Raw genomic sequence first — 24,135 nt, forward strand, 5'->3', positions numbered from 1 at the left:
CTGCAGCTGTATGTAAAAGATGGATGCAGTGTAGGCGTCCGTGACATCAATGCTGCAGCACCTTAAAAAAAACTTGGAAAACGTGTCAAAACTTGAGTTCCTCGATTGGCCCCTCAAGGCTGGGATCAAAATCAGCTCAGTTCCCACAGATGATTACAAATGATTACAAGCAGAACTAATGTCTACAGTGTTTTTGTGCAGGTACATAGATGGTTTGGGCTCGATAGTTTGTCGCTCAGCTGCAGGTAGAATATAGGTTTTTAAACTCACCCACTCTGGTAAAGTTTAAAGTCCAGTTAGCTGAGCGACGGGTTTGCTGTCCGCCTTCACAGATTTGAAGTGTTGGTGCTGTCGGTGCTTTTTGGAGCATTTCTATTTGAATTATCTGACAGAAACTTTGACCTGCTGTGAGTTACAGATCATTCCACAGCATGTCTTTATCCTGTCTTCCTTCTCTCACCCCAACCAATCACAGCAGATGGCCCCACCCCTCCCTGAGCCTGGTTCTGCTGGAGGTTTCTTCCTGTTAAAAGGGAGTTTTTCCTTCCCACTGTCGCCTAAGTGCTTGTTCATAGCACTTAACAATCATATGATTGTTGGGTTTTTCTCTGTATGTATTATTGTAGGGTCGACTTTACAATATAAAGCACCTTGAGGCAACTGTTGAATTTGGCGCTGTATAAATAAAACTGAATAGAATTGATTTCCAGTAGTTTGTGCTTCGGTTACGTTGGTTTAAATGAGCATTTCAGTCTGTTACTCTGCACTAACTGGCAGGTATTATTTATGGCTGATGAAATCAGCTTGCTCACTTTGACATTCTGGTTCCTGGTTCTGAAAAGTGAAGCCGGTACAGCCAGAGGTCTGCAGGAAAACGCCCCCCCTGACCTGAGCTGGCCGATAGTTTGACTCATACTGGAGAAAAACCATTTTGTAAACTTTGGTCATTCAGGAGGATTCAGCAGCTCCTCTGTAAACCTAAAACCAAAAAACACATCTGACAGTTTAAATGTGATATATATATGAAATTACACCAAAAGGCCTGTTTATGAACTATTGTAGCAGACTGTCGATTACATTTAAAGCACAAAAAGAAGATCTTTACATGAACAGGGGGAATGATCTCTTCTAGAAAATCCTGGTCCAGTGTTCATTTGTGACTTCTCAATTTTTTTCCTTCAAGCACTAAAATGCTGAACGAGCCTGTGAGTTTTCCAGACTTTCTCATGAGCACTTACACCTTCCCTCCCCTCTCGCTCAAAGCTGCGCCTGCTGTACGAATGCAACCCCATGGCCTTCATCATGGAGCAGGCAGGCGGCATGGCCTCCACGGGCTTCGAGAACATCCTGGACATCCAGCCTGAGAGCATCCACCAAAGAGCTCCTGTGGCTATGGGCTCCAGCGAGGACGTGCTGGAGTACATCGCCATCTGCCAGAAACACGCCAAGAAGTGAGACCGCACGGGACTCACACAGCGGTCCTCCTGTTGGGATGCACGTTACCGCCTCTGTAATGATGGTTTTTATGTAAAAATGGGTTTTAAAGACCAAAAATGTGAAGAGATTTGGAGGCACGGTGTTTTCATGCCACGTTAGCGCTCCCATTTTTAAGCGGTGCTTCATAAGTTCACATACTGCTAAACAAAAGCTACCAAAGACCAAAAATGTGCCAAAACACACAAACGCACTTCAGTCTGAGACCTTTGCTCCTCAGTTTACCTCCAGTTGTGCCTTAAATCAAAGACACATTCCAGATGTGCAAAAGACCAAAAACAGCCTCTTTGCAACCAAACACGATTCTTTTATTATGTGAAATAACAGCTGTTTGGAACAATGAAGTCTCTCAATAAATGATAAGAACGAGTGAGTGTTTGATCATTTCAGACGTGTGTCATCATCTCACAGTTATTCAGTTTGTGTCCCTCGATAATATCTTGAAATCTTCAAGTTAGAGGCTAAAGTTCAAAGATACTTATTTCAGTGGAGTCGACCTTTAAGCCGGGGTCAGCTGAAGCTCAGAGAGCCGACTGACATTTAAAGCTCACTTGATCTGCTGTTGTGCTAAAACACGGCTGCAGAATCGAATCTGTGTCCCCGAGCCTGTAACACAAAGACACACAACATCAAACTGAAACAAACACTTCAGCTTCTTTTTGTAGCAGCTGAAGTGTCTTAAACCTTAACCTCGAAGTCAGCCGTGATTATTTTTGACCTGGATGCATGTTTAGAATCTGCTGCAGACCTGCTGTCAGGTTCTTGTGAGGTTAAACGTCCCAAAGAGCTGCCACGTCACCCCAGCCTCGGGCGCCTGTTGTCAAACAGCCTGTAAACCTGTTGCCTAAATGAATTAAAGAGCTGATAAAAGTGTTGTGCAGGATTAAAGCGTGCCAGTCTGCAGCTGACACCCGACACCACCTACACACCCGCTCTTCCACTTGGCTGCGCTCACAAATAGATCAGCTCAGCTTCACAGTTCTGGGCACGTAAAGGACGAGGCTCATAATGAGGAGGCTCAGTCGTAGCTTGCTGCCCAGCAGGAAGGACAGAAGAACCAGGATCCGGCATGTCGGACCAGTCGGCGTTTGAGACGGACGTATGGACCCTGACCCGGTTTGTCATCGAGACGGGGCGCCAGGCTAAAGGGGCGACGGGTGAGCTGACCCAGCTCATCAACGCCATGCTGACGGCCATCAAAGCAATTTCATCTGCTGTGCGTAAGGCAGGCTTGGCCCACCTGTGAGTATCACCTACGTACAGAGACAGTTCAGCATGCGGGGACAAAGCTGTGCGTGAACTTTGCTGTTGGAGGTCGGCCTCCGTCACAGAGCTGGTGGAGCGACTGGCTGTTTGTGTTCAGTGTAGGAGCCGTCACAGATAAATCTCCTCTGATTTCAACACTGCACAATAAGAATGAACGGAGGCTTTGTGCTGGATAAAGGTCGCACCGCTGCAGTCAAAGCAGCACACACAGCTTTGTGTGATTTCAACACTCTAATCGTGACTTTAATAAAAGGTCGTGCAGTGAAAGGACGGAGCTGTGCGCATTGTTAAAATTCTTTAAGGGCAGGGGTGTCAAACACACGGCTCCGGGGCCAAAACAAGCCCCTCTGAGGGTCCGAGTTGGTCCGCTTCACGACTGAAGTGTGAACAGAGCAGCGATATTAAGATCTGGACAAATGGCTCAAATCATAAAAGCATAAAATGATTTAGTGTGAAGTCACAGATCTGCTGGTCCGACCGACTGGAAACATTTACCACATTTAATTAAACAAAGCTCGTTTTTCTGAAGACATGTCATCATTTTTCATTGGATATCTTAATAAAAAGTGTCCATGTATGTCACATTGTGCAGGAGTGTCAGTGGTGCAGCCCGCCTCAGGTCAATGTGGGGTCGCAGGCGTGACCCTGACAGCCCGCTTTACAGTTTAGTGTGTCTGGTTTGTTTAAAGCTGCAGGCGGAGCTCGTGAGGATCCCAAAGCACCGCCTGCTGACATCGTGCCCGCCCGTGAAGAAAGCATCATCATCAGAGAGCTTACATAACCAATCACAGCTCAGTGAATGGAGTTCGCTTCACACGTGATCTCCAGTTGAAGAAACCACTGTGGGGGAAAATGCAATAATGAATTTTTCTGTGACTAACTGAATTTCTCTGCTCAGCCGGATGTGAGCAGGTTTGCTCTCAGTCAGGTGTCCTGTGTGTGGGCGTGGCTAACGTGTGGCTGCTGATTGGTCCGTGCAGGCAGGGTCTGGCGGGCGCTGTGAACGTGACGGGGGACGACGTGAAGAAGCTGGACGTGCTGTCGAACGACCTGGTCATCAACATGCTGCAGGCCTCCTACAGCACCTGCTGCATGGTGTCTGAGGAGAACAAGGAGCTCATCGTCACCCCCCAGGAGAAGAGGGTAAGCAGCCACCTCACAGCCAGGTGTCTCTGTTCCACCCTCACAGGTGAGTCCATCTTTATCCTCTGATGAATCACATCTGTGGTGATGGGCGTGACCTCGTCCAGTCAGTCAGGACTGGTGTGACACCTCACCACATCTAAGCCGGGGAGATCCAGCTCAGTATGAAGAGAAGATTTTGCACAACGAGGAGCCGAGCTGTGGAGCATCGAGCTACTTTACAAGCTTCAAGGTTTTCTTTTAATTTGTCACCATTTTAAACCAGACAGTCGGTCCGTGTCTCATAATCACAGCACTCAGATTAAATTCAGTCAGCACAATACAGCTTTGTGCTGTTAGCTTAAAACTCAGTCAGATTTCTCACACTTGAATTGATTTATTATGGCAGAAGAATTCAGTTAGAGTATGAAATTTAAGGTTGAGGAGTAGTTGTACCGGCGGATGTCCACAGTCCGGAGTTACAGAGAAAAAAGAAATGTTCCTTTGTGCACAGATTTATGGCTCTAACTGTATTAATCACCCACAACATCGCAGGTGGACGAGTGAAATCTGGGATCTGGATGTTTGAATGACGTCATGCATGTTCTGTCTAAGGAGCTCGGAGACAAGCCCTGTGGGAGTGTCCCCAAGAGGGTCATGGACCCCCTATTGATCCTCCACCTAACTGTACGAGCCACGGTGTGAAAACGGGTGTAGGTCACAATCAGCCAAGGTTGCAGGTGAAGCCCAGCCCCAGGCCCAGGATGTGAGTGGGCGTTCAGGCGTCTGGGAACGATCTCAAAACTGGATTATAGATGACAGACGGTTGGTGTCATAAGCCCCGCCCTCTGTTCACAGATGGCGTTCACAGTGGACATAGATGCTTCTTTCACTCCTCTTTCAAACCATCTGTCCTCTCTGTCCAACATGTGAATATTGGCATCCTCAAGAGTGACCTTTGACCTTTAGATGCAGGTGGATGGCCGTGTTCTGTACTAATCGCTCACCGGCTCCAGTGGTGAGCGAGTCATGTGATCAAATATGTGGGACGTGTTGGTTCTTTCAGTGGCTGTAGTGACGCATTAATACTGCACACTGAGTGATAAACACGTTATTCTGAAATAATATGATTCCAGTCTATTTCCTGTTTACTTCCCGTCTCTGCCGCTCACCCCCAGCACTGGTTTTAGATGACTGCATGACTCATTCACTTTTATTTGGAATTAATTTATTATTATCGTCATATTTCATTATTTAGTGTGTTTCTCCACAGGGGAAGTATGTGGTCTGCTTCGACCCTCTGGACGGCTCCAGTAACATCGACTGCTTGGCATCCATCGGCACCATATTCGCCATCTACAAACGGGTGAGTCTGAGCTCAGAGTCTCGCCGAATCATCTGCATCACAAACATTTTGCTCCCGAGTCAAGGAAAACAGCCAAATCCTGGTACTGAATGAAGTCACAAGTATTTCAAACCATCAACAGTAAAATATCTGAGTACATTTACTGTGATTACTTTAAATATATTTTCATTATACAGCTTTTGTGCTATTAAGTTACTTATTAGTTACTTGGGTAAACAGTCGCGCATCAATGATGCTGTGCAGTAATAACAGGACACACAGTGTCCACACTGATTTTATTCCTATTTAAATATTAAGATTTCCTGCGTCTCCCACCACACGCCTTTTTAGCGATCACTCCGCTACCACGTTTTTCAAAATCCAGGAAATGTTCTCATACTGTGAAGGTGCCGTCTGTAACAGAACCATCTATGTTGCTCGAGTCTTTAAAGGCTTCTGGGATTTTCAGAAACTTCAGATTTCTGCAGGGTCGAGGTGCAGTAACATCCTGCAGACACAAGAGGGCGCTGCTGCCCAGCTAAACCTGGCTTCTGAGCGCTTCTGATTATTTACAGCTGCAGCCTGCTGAGCTTTTTCAACATTGCACAACACCCAGACAGGCCTGCGTGAGGTTTATACCATGAACCCTGGTGTGATTCATCCACATGTTTTATTCTGAAATGAGAAAAACGTTAATCTGATGTCAGTTTGTGAGTTTTTGGTTGGATGCTACAGTCTTTGTCCACTGAGGCACTCAGTCTGTGAGCAGTTTGCAGATAATCTCTCAGGTCTGCTGTTGTTTTTCCCTGCTGTGATGTTCAGATCTCAGAGGGGGAGCCCACCGAGAAAGACGCCCTGCAGCAGGGCAACAACATCGTGTGCGCTGGCTACGCCCTCTATGGCAGCGCCACCCTGGTGGCCATCAGCACAGGCGCCGGGGTCAACTTCTTCACGCTCGATCCTGTGAGTACTGCGGTCACAGGTTTCCACACCTCCACAGAGCGCCACGTGACGTTACCTGAAGGGCCCTTTTCTCTCATGGCTCCTTGTGTCAGTGATAATCTCATAAACTCGTGGTTAATCCCTCACAGTCGGGCTTTTCCCGTTTCTCTGGTTTATTGTTTCTGCCGAAGAAAGCAGACACGATGCTGTCAATCATCCCTCGTGAGGCACATCTGCACAGTGGAATCACAGGACTGTAGACACACGTCAATCCTTTTAGCTTTGCCACAATGTTTCTGGCACCTCATCTCTGATTAAATCAGTTTTCATCATCTCACTCGTGTCACATTCTGGGTTTCAAAGGTAAAAAGAGTCTAAACAAAGATCACGTACACATCTTCTCATCATTTTTCAGCATCTTGGGTCTTCTTGTCTCAAATATGCAAATTTCCTGATGCTTCCTGTTTTACTTCCTGTCTGTCTGAGTGTTTTTATTCCTCTCACCTGATGCTTCCTGTTTCTCGTTCTTCAGTGAGCGCACGAGTCCCGTCTCCCTCTCTCTGTTTTCCTTCCTGTGAGTTTTCCTGTTTCAGCCTGCGTCCTTCATCACGTCCTGCTTTGTGTTTTTGTCTTTTGTTGTTTAGTGAAGAACTTTGATTAATCAGCTTTTCAATAAACTTCACTTTTTCTTTGATATTGAGTTTTTTTGGTCTTTAAAAACATTTTGATCAGCCTTTTTAAAAAGCAGGTTTAGTTATGATATCGTTGAAGAAATGAGTCTCGATGCAAACAGAAATGTAGGAAAAAGAATTTAGTCCAGAAACCTCCGGAGGTCTCGACAGCTGGAGAGAGTAATGTTGTATCATCAGTGTTTACAGTCGTGTGTAATGCGGCACCTTGACTTTGTAATTTAAACACCTGAACTCTTCGACCTGAGGATTTTGCTCTTAAAGGAAGGCACTGGCTAACATCTGGATTTGACCCTTTGGCGCTGGTTCACTTCTGCTGATGTTTTTCTATCCTGATCATTTCTATTGTTTCCACTGAACGTCTAACTGTTTTCTTATCAGGGCGTCGGCGAGTTCATCCTGACTGAAAGGAGCGTGAGGATCAAGCCCAAGGGGAAGATCTACAGTCTGAACGAGGGCTACGCCAAGTACTTCCACCCCTCCATCAATGAATACCTCAAACACAAGAAGTACCCCGAGGTAAGAGCGCGCACGGCGTCCCACTGACTCAGAGCGCGTTGATGGTTTTAAATGTGATACCTTTAACTGAAGCTGCAGTAGAAATGCGAGCTATCGACCCACAGCGCATCTGTTCAGGTCTGCCGGCTCAAAGCTGAATCTAACACTCCTGCAGCCACAGTTCACACACAAGCAGCTGCTCGCACTCGTCATGTGAGTCCTGACGAAGCATCCGCAGGGCTAGAACACATTTACAGACTCACAGGCACAGAGAACATGTTTGTTGGTCAGTCTAGTGTTATGGTACGTGTATACTTCACTGTTAGACTTGCTCAATAAAACCATTTCATTTGCTTGTTGGAGAAATTACTTCAACCCTATATGCACATGCAGTGCATTCTGGGTGATTTACAGTAAAAGACTCTCAATGCATTTGTGTAGCGAGAGCAGGTAGAGGTTACCTATGCCCTGAAACATGTGACGGGCAGTCAGCGGAGCGTGACCGGTCGGTCAGGCTGTAGGAAGGAGTGGCGGCTCGGTCAGCTGAGCTGCAGGATGGTGAAACAGCTAATGTGAGTGCACATCCTGTTCCTCAGGAAACTGCAGCAGCTTCTCAACTGGAAACTCTGCCTGCACACGCACACTCAGCACTTTGTGAAGCCTGCGCTTGTCATGAGCGTCCTCTTCATCAGCCCGGGATTCGCTGATGCTCTCGTTTTCTCATTTCAGTTTCCTTTGCCTTTGATTTTTCCTAAAAAGCAAAACAAAACCCTCCTATGTGCTTTTAGAACAACTGAAAACTCAAATTAAAAGTGGTGCATTGTGTCACGTGTGAGACATGACTCTGTCGACGCTTCGTGGGTTTGGTTTCAAACACAAAGACCAAGAAACTCCACACAGCAGCTACAGGATGACGTCTCGTCACACGAATCTATAGGAAAACAACCTCTGTGGGATTATGTGTATTAAATGTAACGCTACCATAACAAACTAGCACTCTTACATGTTCACACAGCATAAAACACACACACACACACACACACACACACACACACACACACACACTAAGGTGGGTATATTCGAGGGTGGTTTTGTGTTTTTGCAAAAGTCCATTCTGCACACGCTGCAGTTCCCATCAGGCCGAGTTTGCGTCACAGCAGATTTTCTGCTAATATCTCTTCCGTGAACACTCATTCATGCACATTACACTTCACACAGCGCATCATGAGCCAGCACAATCCGTCAGTGACCACAGAGTTACTCACACTCTGTTTCTTTATGAAACAGCAGATCTTCAGTCACGAGGTTAAAGTGAAATCAACACTTTCTGAATGCCACGCAGGGAAGTTTTCAGTCTCTGCTCCTTTTTTAAACCCGTCAGTTTCTCACCTGCATGAAGGATCGTTCACAAATGTAACGTCTGCATTTGAAAAAGCTTTATTTGTTTACAGCGGAGCAGCCGTACAGAGTCAGGTGACCAGATTTCAACACTAAACAAAACTCGCCCTGATCACTGCTCCCAGATCAGCACCCCTGCTGCTCAGGACGTCTCTCTCAGCATTAATATGCTTCAGATCATAAATCATACGTTCACACGTCACACCCTCGATAACTTCCCCTCACTCTCTGCTCGCTGCTCTTTCTTGTGACTTCGTTATTTTATTTTAGGTAGTTTCGCTCGAGGTGGATTTTTTTCTTTTCTTTTCGTTTTGATCGTGTGTCATGTTTGGGAAGCCCTGCTTTACTTTGCGCGCGCGCGCGCACACACACACACACACACACACACACACACACACACACACACACACACACCCACCCTTATGGGATGTGACTCAGCAGGCACATGACTCTACATCATGTCGTGCCGGTCAGAACACGAACCTCGCTTGGTGGGAACTCCACACACCTTCGACTGCTCGCGTCACATGACGTCGTCACATTTTAACCTGTTAAACAACAAATTCTGAGAATAAAGTTCACTGAGAAGCATATTTAATCACAAAGTCATTTCATTCAGACGTTACTTACAGGTCAGTTTTTAAAATGCACTCGTAGTGATAAAGCTGGAGTGTTGAACTCAGGTTTGCCACGCTGAGACGCTGGTCACATGACGCTGTTGCTCTACAGCTCTTTGTTTTTAAATGGTTGTAATATCTGTAATATACAGTTATTTGACAGTGACCACAGGAAGTAGATAAACTAACGCTTTACATCCAAGAATCAGCCAACATAAAATACCAGTCACAAACTGGGAAAACTGTAAAGGTCACAGAATCTCTGGGAATGCTAATGCTAATGGAATCTGTGTGTTTAAATTTATTTCTTAAAATAAACCAAAATGTGATGTGGAGCATAGAAAATGTGAAAGTCACATTTAGTTTAGTGACATGTAAGATGAATTTCTCTCCTGCAGGACGGCAGTTCGCCCTACGGAGCGCGATACGTGGGCTCGATGGTCTCAGACATTCACCGCACCATCGCTTACGGAGGGATCTTCATGTATCCGGCCAATGAGAAGAGCCCAAAGGGAAAGGTAACCACTGAGAAGGCTGCAGCTGTTCAATGGGGACTCGTTGTGCTTTTGAGTGGCTTTGCATGATTTACCAATCAGAATAATGCTTATTTATCTTACACGGGGCCTTGGTGTAGCAGGTGTGCCTGACATGAAAGTGATATCGACTCTCACTGACATCACGCAGAGCCCAGAAGAGGAAAAAAAGTTTTCAGAGCAGTCTGAGGTCTGAGGTTTTGGCTCTCGGGGATTTCTTGCTTATACACTGAACTCATTATCTGAATCTTTGGCTGTGTTTAGTATCAGCACGCATCAGTAACAGTGTGAAGAGCAAAGCAGGTCCCCTTTAATGGGTTCACTCCACAAAAGAAGAAACAAATGTGTGTTTCAGTTTTAAATTTGTTTTAACTCCAAAAGTTTGATTGAAGTTTTTGCTCCAAAATGAAATGACTCTGACTGTGACGTGTGACCAGACACTGCCGTGGATGTGTCCGTGGACTAATCCAAGGTTGTCCTGAGATAAATGAAGCTCAGAGGCAGCAGAGACTGGTGGTAAAGAAAACCCACAAACCTCATGTGTCAGTGTGCATCCAGGCAGCTTCCCTCTGTGAGCGCTTCGAACACAACATCTCTCATATTTCCACCATTATTTCCTGGGCAAACACGAGCTACAGCTGCTGAGCGCCAGTTTCAAAAACAGCAGCAAATAATAACTCTTAACATATGATTAATATATTATAAGATGTAAACTGAATACAGGGGAAATCACAGGCAGCAGGCAGCTGTGAACAAACCTGTGCACTGCAGTGAAGACGGGAATATGAAACTCAGACTGTCTAGTTTCAGCACATAGTCACGACCTGCTCGTTCACTGCCGGTGTTATTATTGAAATACTGACGAAGAGCATTTAAAAGTAACCTGGAAACAAAAAACTTTTTTTTTAATGCTTAACAAAAGCACCACGTAAACTCCCAAACATGCCCCCCATCAAAAAGTTAATGTCTTTCACAAGCAGGTGTCTGAATTCTGATCTGACTGATGTATATAGCTGAATGTAACAAATACAAATATATAAAACACTAAATGGTAAATGTATTTGAATAGTGCTTTACTAGTCCCTAAGGACCCCAAAGTGCTTTACACATTCACACACTGGTGATGGCAGCTACATTGTAGCCACAGCCACCCTGGGGCGCACTGACAGAGGCGAGGCTGCCGGACACTGGCGCCACCGGGCCCTCTGACCACCACCAGTAGGCAAACATGGGATTAGTATCTTGCCCAAGGACACAACGACCGGGACTGTCCGAGCCGGGGCTCGAACCCGCAACCTTGTAACCTTCCGATTACAAGGCGAACTGCCAACTCTTGAGCCACGATCGCCCCTTACACTAGATCAAATGCTCCAGCTGAGAGCTTGTAGTGGGGATAAAACACATGCTGTCAGCGTGCCATAGCGCTCCAATAAAGACACTCTACATGACCTTTGGAGGTGAAGTTCTGTGTGCTGGACAATCACCAGATGTGTGAATCTGCACAGCAGTTTTATTGCCCCACAAATCGAGCAAATGCACTGCGTTCTGGTTTTTCATAAGTCAGCGCTGTGGGACGGACGCCTTTCCAAAGCTCAGCTGTGAAGAAAGAGGAGAAGGCTTTCCTAAAGGTCAAGTGGCGGTTGAAAGGTCACGAATCAGAAACGGTTTATGTGGATTTGATGGACACAAGAAAAGGAAATGCAGCCACAATAAAAACTAAGAAACTACTCCACTTCCCAATTCTGAGAGAATTTTCTTCCTTTTTTCTTGTTGTCATTCTCTAATATTGCCAGGAATCAGCCCACTACATGTGAGAGTCAAAGAAACAAGCGTGTCTCAGAAACAGAATCCAGGCTTTAAGTCTGACGTCATTATTTCCGGGTCCAATCGCCACTTCAGGGCCCAAAGTCACACGAACACTGTGACATCACTGAGAGTTAAAAACTGTCTAAATTCTTTCATCTTTAATAAAATGATCAGTGTTGCTGCTTTACCAGGTGTAACAAAGTTTAACATCCAGGCATCCATGAAAACAGGATTTATTACATTTAACAGAGTTAGAAGTTAGCAGGAAGTTAGCTCACTAGCTTCCACCTAAACATGATATAGCATGTTCTGACTGAGAGATTTATGAAAGAACTCAAACGTACAGCTCTGCTATCACTTCCAACATAAATGAAGACAGAAACTAAACAGCAGTGACGTTTGTAGGGTTACTGAAGTTGGGCTAGCTGCTATATAATGATGTGCTACGTGATCGCTAGCGACACAGCTATGTTAAATTCAAATCGTATTTGTCACATACACAGTACGATATGCAGTGAAATGCTTTGCTGTGACCTAAAGAAAAAAAAAGACTATGAATAGGATAGGAAATAAATATGGAAATGAAAAAGGGTAAATTTAACTAGGAAACAATAGAATAAAATACATAAATTAAAGTTGAAATAACTGTACAACAACAAATTAGAATGAAGGGTAAATTTAACTGGAAAAGAATAAGATAAAATTTATAAATTAAAGTTGAAAATAAGATAACTGTACAACAAAATACACAATATAGAAATATAGAACAATAACAGCAGCTGAGGATAAACACAGTGAAGCTGGAGGATGAACGCTAACTTTTTCCCACTCGGTAAAAGTTAACAGGAGCTTGTTCAGGTTAAACAGATACGAAGCATTAAAACATGTTAAAAACACAACAGCCTTAATAAACATTTGGACCCGGATGCAGGGTTCATGCGTCATCACTTAGACGATAACAGATCGCGCTGGGACCTGTGCGTGTATTATGTGAGGTTATTGGTGCCTCTGATTGTTAGTCTGGGGTTCGTATCCCGTTTGTTGCGTGTCCAGAGTCCAGCACGCATTCAGCTTTTTATCCGTGATAATTAAAAACTACACATGAACACGAGTCTGTCCTGATGATCGCCTGCGACATGTTGGTGGTCATCTGCAAACTGTAGCTACACAAAACTGGAAACGTGCTGTTGTGAGCCTCGGCTGCACTGTGAGGTGGTTATCAGTCTCAGAGTGAATATTTACCATCTTTAGAAATGATTCAGCGGTTCAGATTCCAGCTGTGACCTTTAGCTGTAAACAGCTGCGCTGATCTTTTCAATATTAACGCAAGTGTGTCCTTTTTTTCTTCTTCTCCTTGAAGCTGCGGCTGCTTTACGAGTGCAACCCCATCGCCTTCATCATCGAGCAGGCCGGTGGCCTCGCCACCACGGGCACTCAGAGGATACTGGACGTTCAGCCTGAATCGCTCCACCAGCGGGTGCCCTTTGTCGTCGGCTCACCTGATGACGTCAACGAGTACCTGTCCTTCGTCAAGAAGTTCTCATAAAGCTGCGGGAGCTTCGATTGGCTGAAGATTCTTAAAATGTGGTTTTCTCACAGTCGTGACCTGATGTTTTCTGCTTTAACGGTAACAGCTAAATATTCAGCTTAACCTTAAATAATTAGATTTATTAACTGTGACATCATGTGTTGGGTCATATATGCTGCATAAAAACAAAGAAATATGACACCAGAAAGAATCCGGGTATCATTGTTTTTGACTCTTTTTTTTTTAGCAAAAATCCTCTGACTGTTGCCACGTGCTCAGAGGGACATGTGATTTTAGGGTTTCCTCTGCACGATCGCAGGGCCTTTAGCTTCCAGCATCCTCCAGCTGCAGAGGCCACTGTGGTTTAGTGCTAAATAAATAATAAATAAATTAAATAGAAAAGTGAGAATTCAAATATCTTTAACAGTTGGCCTTAAAATACCACGAACCAGTACGACAGTAATTAGTTGGGTTTTTGTTTTGTAATCTAAAGCTATCACCATAATGTTGCTAGCATGAATGTTAACTGAGGTTTCATCCTTGTTAACATCTGGTAATCAACCAGTAGAAGTCAATAATGATCATCAGTCATGAAGTGTAGTTTTTAGGTGCTTTTTATACTTGAAATATTTGGTGGTTTGAAGTAAAGAGCCTCATCTATTGACCACAAGGCTGTTGGTTTGATTGCTGGCTCCCCCTGCTCGTATGTTAGAGGCGTCTTTGGATGAGATACTGTAAGTGCTCAGATTTATGAGAAAAGCATTATGGAAGCAGTATTTACTGGGTCATGTTTCCTTCTCACTTGGCACCTTTGTTGATCAGAAATCCACGAGATCCCACATACTGTGAGCTCGTTAGCCTCATTGCTTTACATTTTAAAACCAGCAGAAGCACAGAGCTTTGTTGCATCGCTAACATTAGCTAACTTCATTAGCTTTCTAGAGCAATACTGTGACTTCTGCAGGGACAGAGTTTAACGTTGACGTCAGTTTGATTATAATCAGATGAGGAAAGCGCTCGGGGTGAAACACGTCTTTCAAAACAGTCCTGAGTCCAGACTAGTGTTTTAAAACTTTAATTGATCACAGTAAAAGTAGAAAAGAAATCATTTACAATGACCATAGCAAGTGGTAACGATCACTTGCCTAGTACATATTTACAGAGAATAAAACAATGAGCTAATTTTTTCCTGACAACATGAAGTAGCAGAAAACAAAAAAGGGCAATTTCCCTAAAATCAGTGTTATTGGTGGTGAGACCTCAGAATCTCCTGCGTGTCTCACGTCGACTGCAGCGTCGTCCCTCCTGTCCAGAGTATTAGAATAAAACCACTACGGTGCTACGAGGTGGAGCCGGCCTCACACCAGAGGGTAGCTGGCTGCGGTCGCAATACCACAGTGGTTCTGTCGGTCTTTGGCCATGTAGACGTAGCCTTTGTTTCCCCACTTCTCACTCCAGCTGCAGAGAGATAAGAAAACAAAAGTCAGGAGGTGACTGGTTTTGGTTCCTTTGTGATGCAGAGACGACGATACAAAGGGCCTGAAACAGTCCTATTTACATTAGAACGACTCTCATGTCAGCAGAGCGTTTTGCATCAGGCTGAGAAGTCTGTGACATTTAGGAGCTTTAACACCAACTGGAAGTGAAATTCATCAGCATTGAAAGGAAGAAGTGAAACTACTCTTGTTGAGTGGATTTTACACACTTGAAGGCCGAGCACGCTGCAGCTGTGAAAGCCTGACTGACCTGTTCTTGACGATCCAGTACTTCTTGCCGTCCACATCTTCTCCCTCAAAGCCGTAGCCCACCAACAGCACGCCGTGGTCCAGGTCCTCGCTGCTGCAATCTGGCTCATAGTAGATTCCTGAAATTTAAAGCCACGAGTCAAACCTGCAGCTCAGTTTGAGCATGAAACCTGACGCAGGAAGATCTCGTCAAGTCAACTACTCCTCTCCTGTCCGTGCATTTTATAAGCTTTAAGTTAAAATGTGTTTTATAACTGGCAAACACCGACCTGACTGGTAAAACTGGAAAGACGCGTGGCCAGCATCAATGGCGACTGAAATGGGTCCAACAGCAGCAACGGCCTTCATCAGAGCATGCTCACTGCCGCTCTTAATGTCTGTGAACCCGGTGTCATTGACAGAGTTGTACTGGGGGTCGTAATGGCACTTCTGGTCATCCTGTAAGAGGGAAGGTGGTGGTGAGTGAGGATAACACTGAGCGCTGAATCAGTGTTCTGTGGTTAGCTCTTTTCTTTAAAAAACTAATAGATGAATTAAATCAGTGACTCAATTATGCCGACAACTGATAAGTAAACTGCTGACAGGTCAGTAAAAGACAAATTACTTCTTTTCATTTGTGCTGAGGACACGTGAGAGATACGTACGGTTCCCAGGTAAGGGTAGGACTCCTCAGAGTCCAGGCCCTGGTTGTCCATGACGTACTTGAAGGCCTGGTCCATCAGACCTCCGTTGCAGCCCTCGTTACCCTCGAATTTGGAGCATTCCACCAAGTTCTGCTCGCTCAGCGACACCATCTTGCCGCTCTTCTTGAACTGCTGACCCTCCAGAGCTCCGGTGGCACTGAAAGCCCAGCAGGAGCCACACTGACCCTGAGGAGAGCAGACAGGACACGATGATGGTGAAGAAATGAAAGCACACAATGTGAGAGTTTTGTGGCTGTAAACTTCTGCATAAACTTAAGAGCAAAGGCAGAGGGGACTAATCGAACGACAGAAAAGAAACGTATACACCCGCCTGCTGCACCTTGGCCTGTTTACAGTGAGCTGGCTCCACCTGTTTGACAGCACCGAGTGAAAAATGTATGTCGAGGGGCGGAGAGAACAGGCTGTGCACTCATGGAAGGAGGGAGGAGGGGCATTGGTGTGAGTGCAGTAAATAGATAAGCTGACTGCTTGCAGGGTATTTATTATCTTCTTGCAAAACATTTACAGCAATGCCCTTCAACACATTTGGAACAATGCACATGACATCAGGCTTAATGCAAACAGCTGATGTAAAGAGGTGCGTCTGCATCTCCAGCAATGCAAATCCTGAAGATTTGCATTGTGGAATTTTACTGAAGGAAAACGGACCACACTGTGGTCATGAAACCTGCAGGTTGTGCAGGATGACTCAAAAAAAAAAAAAAAAAAAAAAAAAAAAAAAAATCACCTAAAGGCATTTATCAGACAGCCACAGCACACCTGATGTGCACCAGTCTGGTTTGTTACAACCACACGAGGTGTCACCTGAAAAAGCCTCCGTCTGCCTCCTACTTGCAGCCTGATCTAGTCTACAGTCTGTAAAAACCAAGGAAGCTCCACCTTAATTACGCATGTGCTGCCACAGGGCCTCGAGCAACCAGGGTGAAAAAAAACCAACAAAACAGCTGTTACCTGGTCCTTAACGGGAGTCACGTAGCCCTTATCCCTCCAGTCCAGAGAACAAGGGGCCTCCAGGAAGTTGGGCTCCAAGAACAGGGACCCCTTCACCTTTCTCTGTGCTTCATGCTTGTAGCCGTTCATGAGCTGCCTGAACTCCTCGTTGGTCTGTGGGAACAACGTCAGGAATGTAAATAAAGCGACATCATGCTGCACTTTACACCTTCAAACTTCTATATCACCTTTATTTTTGCATGAGCCATGTTTTCCAGTGATATCTCCCTCATTCATCTTTCCAAAGGTTTAAAAGAGCCTTGATAAGTTTCACCATACAAGAGTGCGTGCCTGTGTGTGTGTGTGTGCGCAAACCGCTGGCTCACCATGTCTCCAAAGTGGTTCATGCCCAGGCGGTAGGTGTGTTTGCCCATGGAGTGCTCCAGGTTGTGCAGCTCGACCGTCTTCAAGTTTTTCTCCCACACCATCCTCCTCCAGCCCTCCTCCTTCTGCAGAGACAAAACTCAGTCAGGCCTCCTCGGCTGGACAGAAGAGCACCAGGTTTTACAGAAAGAACAACAATGCATCACCTCGTGGTATTTTTTAGCGTGCCAGCTCTTCCACAGGTTCCAGTGCTCATCCAGCTGTGGGTCCAGATGGGGGGCTGAGAGGACCGAGCTCAGGCCAACGGCCAGTGCAGCCAGCAGCAGCTTCATCATGGCTCCTACTGCAAAACAAGAAAACAGCGTCAGGATCAGATTTCAGAGGCGCGATTCTGAAGAACTCAGTCCTGGAGGTCTTCGCAGAAACACGGTTACTCAACACAGTCCTTTTCTTATTTATCACAGTGACTAAGTAGTAAAACACATTCCCGGCAGCGCAGTCATATCCTTCCTCCCCCCGGGCCAAATGTGGGGCAACAGTTAGGCCAAACACACAAAAGGAGCCCGCTGGATCCCGGGAATAAAAGAATAATAATCATCAAAGTGTATCCAAGAAAATCGATGCTGCCGATTTCCTCATCGCCATTTTCCTGCACATTCCCGAACGGAAACGAGGCCAGACCCCGACAATGAGCAGGGCCTGTTTGTGTTTGTGCAGAGTCACGGGATCGGCTGTCCCGGCGCAGAGCCAAGAAACCGGGCCGTCACCGAAACTACTACCAGGAAACCGAAAAGAAAACCAAAACTTGACCAGCATCCGGCCAGAAACACCACCTGATCGACGGGGTCCCGGCTTTTCTTAATCTATTTAACGCGAAGAGGCGAAAAAGCAACGATGGCTGCCACCGAAGCACAAACCGCAGATCACAGCACACACAGCCGAACGAAATACAAAGCGATGGGTGTGATGGAAACAAGAGCAAAATGTTGATTATCATCGCTAAAAAACATTACATTAAAAACGTGCTAAATTACAGATTTTTAAAACGGACACTGGCTGGCACGATGTTTATGCTAGGTTTAAAAGGCGAAAGAAATATCCCACAAATAATTCTGATCAAACTTCCTGTTTCCAAAACGTAACCGTCAGACCTGAAAACGAGATTAAAAACTTCACTTACTCTAAAAACTCTCGACGCTGAAAGTGAAGAAAAATAACCTGCTGCAGTAACGCTGCGCTAAACTTTATAAAGGCTGGACGGACACCCAGCTGCTCCGAGGCTGCCCTGTGATTGGTCCGCTCTTGTTTGCTCCCAGGCTCCGCCCACACGGGGTCTGATGTCATCATGGCAGCACGTGATTGTCCCCTCACCAGCCTGCGGGTAGCTGTTGTTGTTGTCGATAGTTTTTTAGATAAGCGCGATTTTAAAAAGAATCGATTTAATCAGCGTGTTCTTGTTTGAACGTGTTTTCAGTCGCAGAGCCTCTGATTCATCCCAATGCTGCTCAATACCGCTGATTACAAGACAGAAGGATTCAGGAAAACACTCAAAAGTACACCCAGCAAACTATTGGTAACAATGATTAGTAATAACGATTTATTCTGTGTGTTACTGAAAACACGTCTGCTTTTGTACTTTTATATTTCTGTGGTGTGTGGGGGACTTTTTAAAAAAGTTAAACTGGTAAATAAATATACTGTTACTGAAAGTGTGGATAGACTGAAGTGAAACCCCCACAGAGAACCAGGCCTGCAGGTTTTCTGCTGCATTTGTTGTTTAACCAGAGGAGGAAATTAGAGAAAGGCTTCCAGATTCATCTGCAGACATGTCGTTTTCTTTGTGTGAAACTGCGACTGCAAAAATAGGTATGGACAACAAACACCCACAGAAGGCCTCTCAGTGAGTTTAAAAGTTGCACAACAACAGCAGCCTGAGATGGAGGGTAAACACTAACAGCTGAATGTTTGTTACTGGGTCATAAAGGAGATTTGTAAGGGGGGAAGTGGTGAATCTTTAGTTGTAGACAGTGTTTGTGTATGTTTTAGTATTTTCCTTCAGTGCACCCCGCCAGCACCAAATTTAAGGTTCACTCCAATAATTTTGCTGAAGTAAAAACAGGTTAAATTAATCCCTTTTTAGGTTATTATTTAATAAAAATAAGAGCTGATGATGATAGATGGAGAAGCGTAGATGATATATAATCATATCATTTACTCTGCAAAATGAAGACGGTGCACTCTGCCATCGTTTCCAAAGTATACTTTGTGATCCTTCAGGTGTTAGACTGTAACAGCCTGACAACGACCGCATTAACATACAGAGCAGCAGAGACGGGCCACATGAATATACATGAACACTGACCCTGAGTCAATCAGTGTTCATGTGATTGATAAGACTGAAGGACTCTGAACAGGCAGAGCTGTGATAGTCTGACCTCAGGAATTACATCATGACATTTAGGTTTTTATTACTCTGCAGGTTCAGATTTAAAATGCACGTAAACTGTGATGTTACAACTTTAAAACACAATGTGTGGAAGTTTACATATGTTTACATATGTGCCCACTGTGGCAGGTCCGTGTGAATAAGGGAGCAACTAAAAGCAGCTTCTTCACATGATAATGCAACAGCAGTACAAAACTGCTGCACAAACATCAAGTTCGCTCTGGATTCTGGAGGTTTTGCTGGTGTGTCTGTGGTGTGATTTCTGCACGTGTGCTCATCTTAATACCTGGACTCTTACTGGCTGTAGCTCAGATGAGTTCAATTTATTTTCCCGTGTCCAGAATCCTTCCTCACTTGACGTGGCAAAAAACGCTGCCATGGACGAGCTGCTACAGAAACAACAACTTTATAATTTAGGACCTCCGAGATCTTTCGTGCAGCCCATCAACACGAAGATGGATGTTTGGGCCTGAAAAGTGACGCCAAAGCAGAAGTTGCATGTAGTTTGATAACAGTTGTTTCTCTTTCTTTACTTTGAACCCAGTAAACGGGTGAACGCTGGTCGGAGTGTTTTGCTGCCTTTGAGCAGAGCCGGGTTTCATTTCTCCTGCTGGTTTCATCCTTATGCTGCGATACGGCTTTAGTTTCATGTTACCTACATTACTGCAGCGGGATGCTTCTGAACTGCATTTCCCCAAACTGGTTTCAGCACACTGAGTCTAAACCACACAGTTAAATACCAGCAATGCACATCAAACACAGAGTATAGAGTGCCAGCAGCAGACACATCAGCAGTGATTCATCCACATCTGCCCCTCTGTCTGTCATGCATCTGTGTGGTCACATATAGGAAGCGGTTAAATTAGCGCAGCATCGTTCTTTACTGTACAGCAGTCTAAAAAAACACTGTGTCCTTCCTTGCATGTGTCTCTGCTGCTGAGCACAGCAGGCATATGACTGAATGTGTTGCTCAAGCCGTGGCACACATGACAGCGACTGGCCGAGCGTTTTCTGTGCGGTCATCCACCCAAAGCTTCTCTCAGAGGAATCTGTCAGACACGATAACTTTATCAGCATCTGTTTCCAACAAGTTTATCAAAGAAATGTGATTTAAATCAATCAAGCATGCTGCAGGGGAGCACACACAGTGCTGGCTTATGAATGGATTTTCCTTCATGGGTCACAAACAGCACAGTCTGAGCCATCATGTGGGCCGGACCAGCAAAGAAGCTAACTCCAAATGTTTCTGTGTCACAAGAATATTTCAGATTCATGCGTCACCCTCTTACAAAACCATGAACCATCAAAGATGTTTCCCAAATTTGGCCGGTTTGGATGAAGCAAATTTAGATTTCTACATATTTTCTCATAAACACAGATGAGCACAGTAGCAAAGTCAATGCATGGAAGTGAAACAGCTTTTACACTTTGAACTAACTGCAACGTGAGAAAGATTAAGGCAGCGAGGACCAATGAGAAATAAGATCAGAATTAAAAGACTGTGGAGTTTGGATGTGCCGCTCTGAGCACGAGAGCCTCTCAGTGTTTTTGTAATGTGCAAAAATGAAACTATGTTTAGTTCCTAAAACTAAAAAAACTCATTATGCAGAATCATTTTATTACTGGCTCATGATGGTTTTATCATTGTGTAATATTTTAATGCTGCGGATGAAGACGTACGGGTGAACTTTGTGAACTGTAAATGTTTCTGTCATCGAGGCGACACATTCCTCTGATTAGGATGTTTAATCAGCTCAAACACTCCGCCGGGTTATCAGCTGCTGCGCGCGTCTGCCGACCCTGAAACAAAGGTTAACACACGGCCAGTGATCAACACAACAGGCCCACCACTCAGTGACACTGATGATTGTCAGTGATTGTTTCTGTTCACAGTCATTCAAACGTCTGCAGTCGTCCAGGAATCGCTGGAGGTGCAAACAGCCTCATTAGTCACAGAAACACTGAAGTACTCAGAAATATTTCACCAAACAAGAGTGAAGTCAAAGCAGCAAAGAGCCGAATGTAGAAATGTGAAATAAAAATCAGGCAAATTTAAATATTCCAAACTTTTAAACTATTAGAATGAGAGAAATTCATTTGCTCTCATTTATTAAAATAAAATAATGCAAAATAATAAAATAAAAATAAAATAACAAAACTGGTGATTAAATTTGATAAAGTAAAAAAAAAAAGAGCAACTCATTAACGTGAAAAAGCAGCAGTCAGATGAAAGTGTGTCCACGGCGTTACGTGAAGCGTGCACGTTACAATCAGCCACGAAGAGCAGAGGTCACATGAGTGTTTGCAAAGAGTCGTAAATGTTTGCTTTCATAACAAAAATGTATTTTTATTTATTTAATTATTCGTGTTTATGTTGCTTCACTTTTTCATTTCAGTCATAATTAATATTTCTTAAAAATATTTTATTTTTTGTTTGGTTTTGTTCTTTGTGTTTACATTGTTTCATATTTGTGCCAATAAGAACGTGTTACAGAATTATGATTTTTAACGTAGTTTCTTCCACATCACAAAAACAGGTTTCTGTTAAACAGTTCACACAGACTTTATTTTCACTGCTCATCTTAAAATGTTTTATTTTGTTCACGTGAAGCAAAAATCTTGAAGAAGCTAACTGTTCCCAGATTTGTTCATTTGGGCTTTATTTACTCGGTCTGTGAAAGAATTAGCGATGCATCGGTGTGTCACACAGGCCCGTTTGGACCACCTTCATGTTTCTGGATTGGGATCATCAGAGTCACTGACGTTTTGCATTTTTGTAGTTTGTTTCTAGTGTTTTCTTTCAGATTTACTTCCTGATGATAATCTTGATTTGAGCTTTTTGTTCATGCAAACATGAAAGACGGTCAGAGGTTCTTAGTTAGCGATGCGTCGCTATGTCGATTGAGCACGTCTGTAAGCAGAAGGCACAGATTAGGCCTCTACATCCATGTTATGTGGACATCATGTCTTTATCTTCTGTTTTGAAAACCCCTTAAAACGAGATTTATCGTCTGATTTTGACCAGAACAGTCGGTGAATATTTAGTGGATTAAGGAAGTGCACTGCATGTATGTAATGGAGCGTATGGAGTCAGCTGATGCTTCTCTTGTTTCCAACAAACTTCCCTTTGGCTTTGCTGACAGGAATGAAACCAGTTTGTCTATACATGAAGTCTTTACATCACATCCTCGGATGACCGACACGTTTCAGCACAGTCACATGTCACGCTGGTTTTCATCTGGTCCTGACTGCGTGGAGGTAAACAACAGTGACCATGTTTAGCTGACTTGTACAGTCAGACTCCACAGCACAGCAGCTCCTTTTCTCTTTTTATGAAGGACGTCAGACACAAAGCAACACATGAGAAAAGACGCTACAGGACAAAAAGACAAAAGACAAATCATGGAGACGGGCAAGACCGGAGGAAGTGGAAACACAGCAGATGCAGAGAGGCGCAGAGGTTTCTGGGCCTGAAGAAGTGATCAGAGTGCAGACTTTCAGTTGTGACTCAGTTTTACAAACACGTTTGGATGGTTTCTTTGTCATGTGACTGACTTGGCCATTGCACTGTCCCATCTGTTTACCTGGAGAAGCTGTTGGTTTGCTGTTTGCAGTGCGCTTTGGGTCATTATTGATTATAATCAATCATTATAATCAATACAGTGCTTCTTCACAGCAAATCAGTTTTGCAACACTTGGCTGAAGCTGAGCAGAGACGTAGCTCTGTACCCCTCTATCAACACGTCATCGATAAACACCGGTGACCTGTGACCTTCGGCAGCCACGCATGGCCATATCATAACATTCCTGCACCATGTTTGACAGATAAAGCTGTAATCAGGTCATGGATTCAATGAATCTGCTTTTTCCTCGTGACCCTCGCGGCCCTTATGGATGTTTGTGTTTGTGTTTTTGAGTGTAATCAGATGTTTGTCGTAAACGCTCCGTATTTTCACTCAGGAAGCGTCTTCTTACACCACCTGCCTCCTCAACAGTGATTTAGATGTTCTGAAGTTGTTTTCTGTTAACCACAGAAATAATTCTGTCGTCTTCTGTGCTCTGTCAGGTTTTTGCTGTTGATGATCCGACTCATGTATCGTTTTAAAGACTCAGATTGTTGATTTGGTCGTTCCTAAAGGTTTCTCCGTCCCTCTCACAGGTTTAGTTTGGATTTTCAGTCTCACTCAGTTGCATCAACGTCTGTTTGGACCTCTTTTTGAAAAGAAACCAAATACGAGATTAAAACCTGGAATCAGCTGAAGATCTTTTATCTGCTCATTGTGTCAAAGAACTGTTCACCAGTCGTTCAACCACTTTTTAGGCCTTGAAAATGTGAGATTATGTTTTAAAATGACCCTAATTTCTCCTTTTTTTAATCCAACGTTTTGTAAAAAACCTTTGAATTAAAGTTAAAATATCTTTGTTTGATTTCAAACCCAGTGTGCTGTTGTACAAAGTAAAACTAGAGTCCAAAAACGTGTGGGCCTAACTGTACATGAAGTGCAGTTAGAGTAACAACAGGCAGTGTTGATGTTCACTGAATTAACTTTGTATATGTGTTAATGTATTCTTTGAGCATTTGCCTAATATGTTACCAGAAGCCAGATGAATAAGAATCAGAGTATTGATATTAAATGTGCCAAAGAAGCATTTTGCAGGTGCTGCCTGTACCAACCAGCACAGACCCT

General features: G+C 44.3%; 3 protein-coding genes across 5 annotated transcripts in view; 2 read left to right on the forward strand and 1 right to left on the reverse strand.

Moving 5' to 3' along the window:
- Positions 1 to 1,863, forward strand: part of fbp1a (fructose-1,6-bisphosphatase 1a) — a 6,189-nt gene extending 4,326 nt beyond the window's left edge. For all 3 annotated transcript variants that reach the window (XM_085295609.1, XM_085295606.1, XM_085295608.1), the window contains exon 7: positions 1,264 to 1,863. In XM_085295609.1, coding sequence (XP_085151735.1) covers positions 1,264 to 1,455 — 192 coding nt within the window. In that variant the 3' untranslated portion in view covers positions 1,456 to 1,863. The remainder of the gene's footprint in view (positions 1 to 1,263) is intronic.
- Positions 1,864 to 2,499: 636 nt separating this feature from the next.
- On the forward strand, positions 2,500 to 13,449 carry fbp2 (fructose-1,6-bisphosphatase 2). The gene is made up of 7 exons (XM_085295611.1): positions 2,500 to 2,736; positions 3,741 to 3,903; positions 5,156 to 5,248; positions 6,050 to 6,190; positions 7,240 to 7,377; positions 9,770 to 9,889; positions 13,071 to 13,449. Exons 1-7 carry the CDS (start codon positions 2,564 to 2,566, stop codon positions 13,254 to 13,256), a joined length of 1,014 nt encoding a protein of 337 aa, XP_085151737.1. The 5' UTR covers positions 2,500 to 2,563; the 3' UTR covers positions 13,257 to 13,449.
- An 848-nt stretch (positions 13,450 to 14,297) lies between these two features.
- Positions 14,298 to 18,326, reverse strand: ctsla (cathepsin La). The gene is made up of 8 exons (XM_085295610.1): positions 18,182 to 18,326; positions 17,208 to 17,344; positions 17,004 to 17,126; positions 16,639 to 16,791; positions 15,628 to 15,852; positions 15,253 to 15,421; positions 14,985 to 15,102; positions 14,298 to 14,696 (listed from the first exon to the last, which is right to left on the reverse strand). Exons 2-8 carry the CDS (start codon positions 17,334 to 17,336, stop codon positions 14,597 to 14,599), a joined length of 1,017 nt encoding a protein of 338 aa, XP_085151736.1. The 5' UTR covers positions 17,337 to 17,344; positions 18,182 to 18,326; the 3' UTR covers positions 14,298 to 14,596.
- Between the last annotated feature and the right edge of the window lie 5,809 nt (positions 18,327 to 24,135).

This window comes from Mchenga conophoros, linkage group LG12 (assembly GCF_057382185.1).
Source record: "Mchenga conophoros isolate Kocher_MC1m ecotype Shallow Benthic linkage group LG12, M_conophoros_male_GT1.1, whole genome shotgun sequence".
NCBI classification, from domain to species: Eukaryota; Metazoa; Chordata; class Actinopteri; order Cichliformes; family Cichlidae; genus Mchenga; species Mchenga conophoros.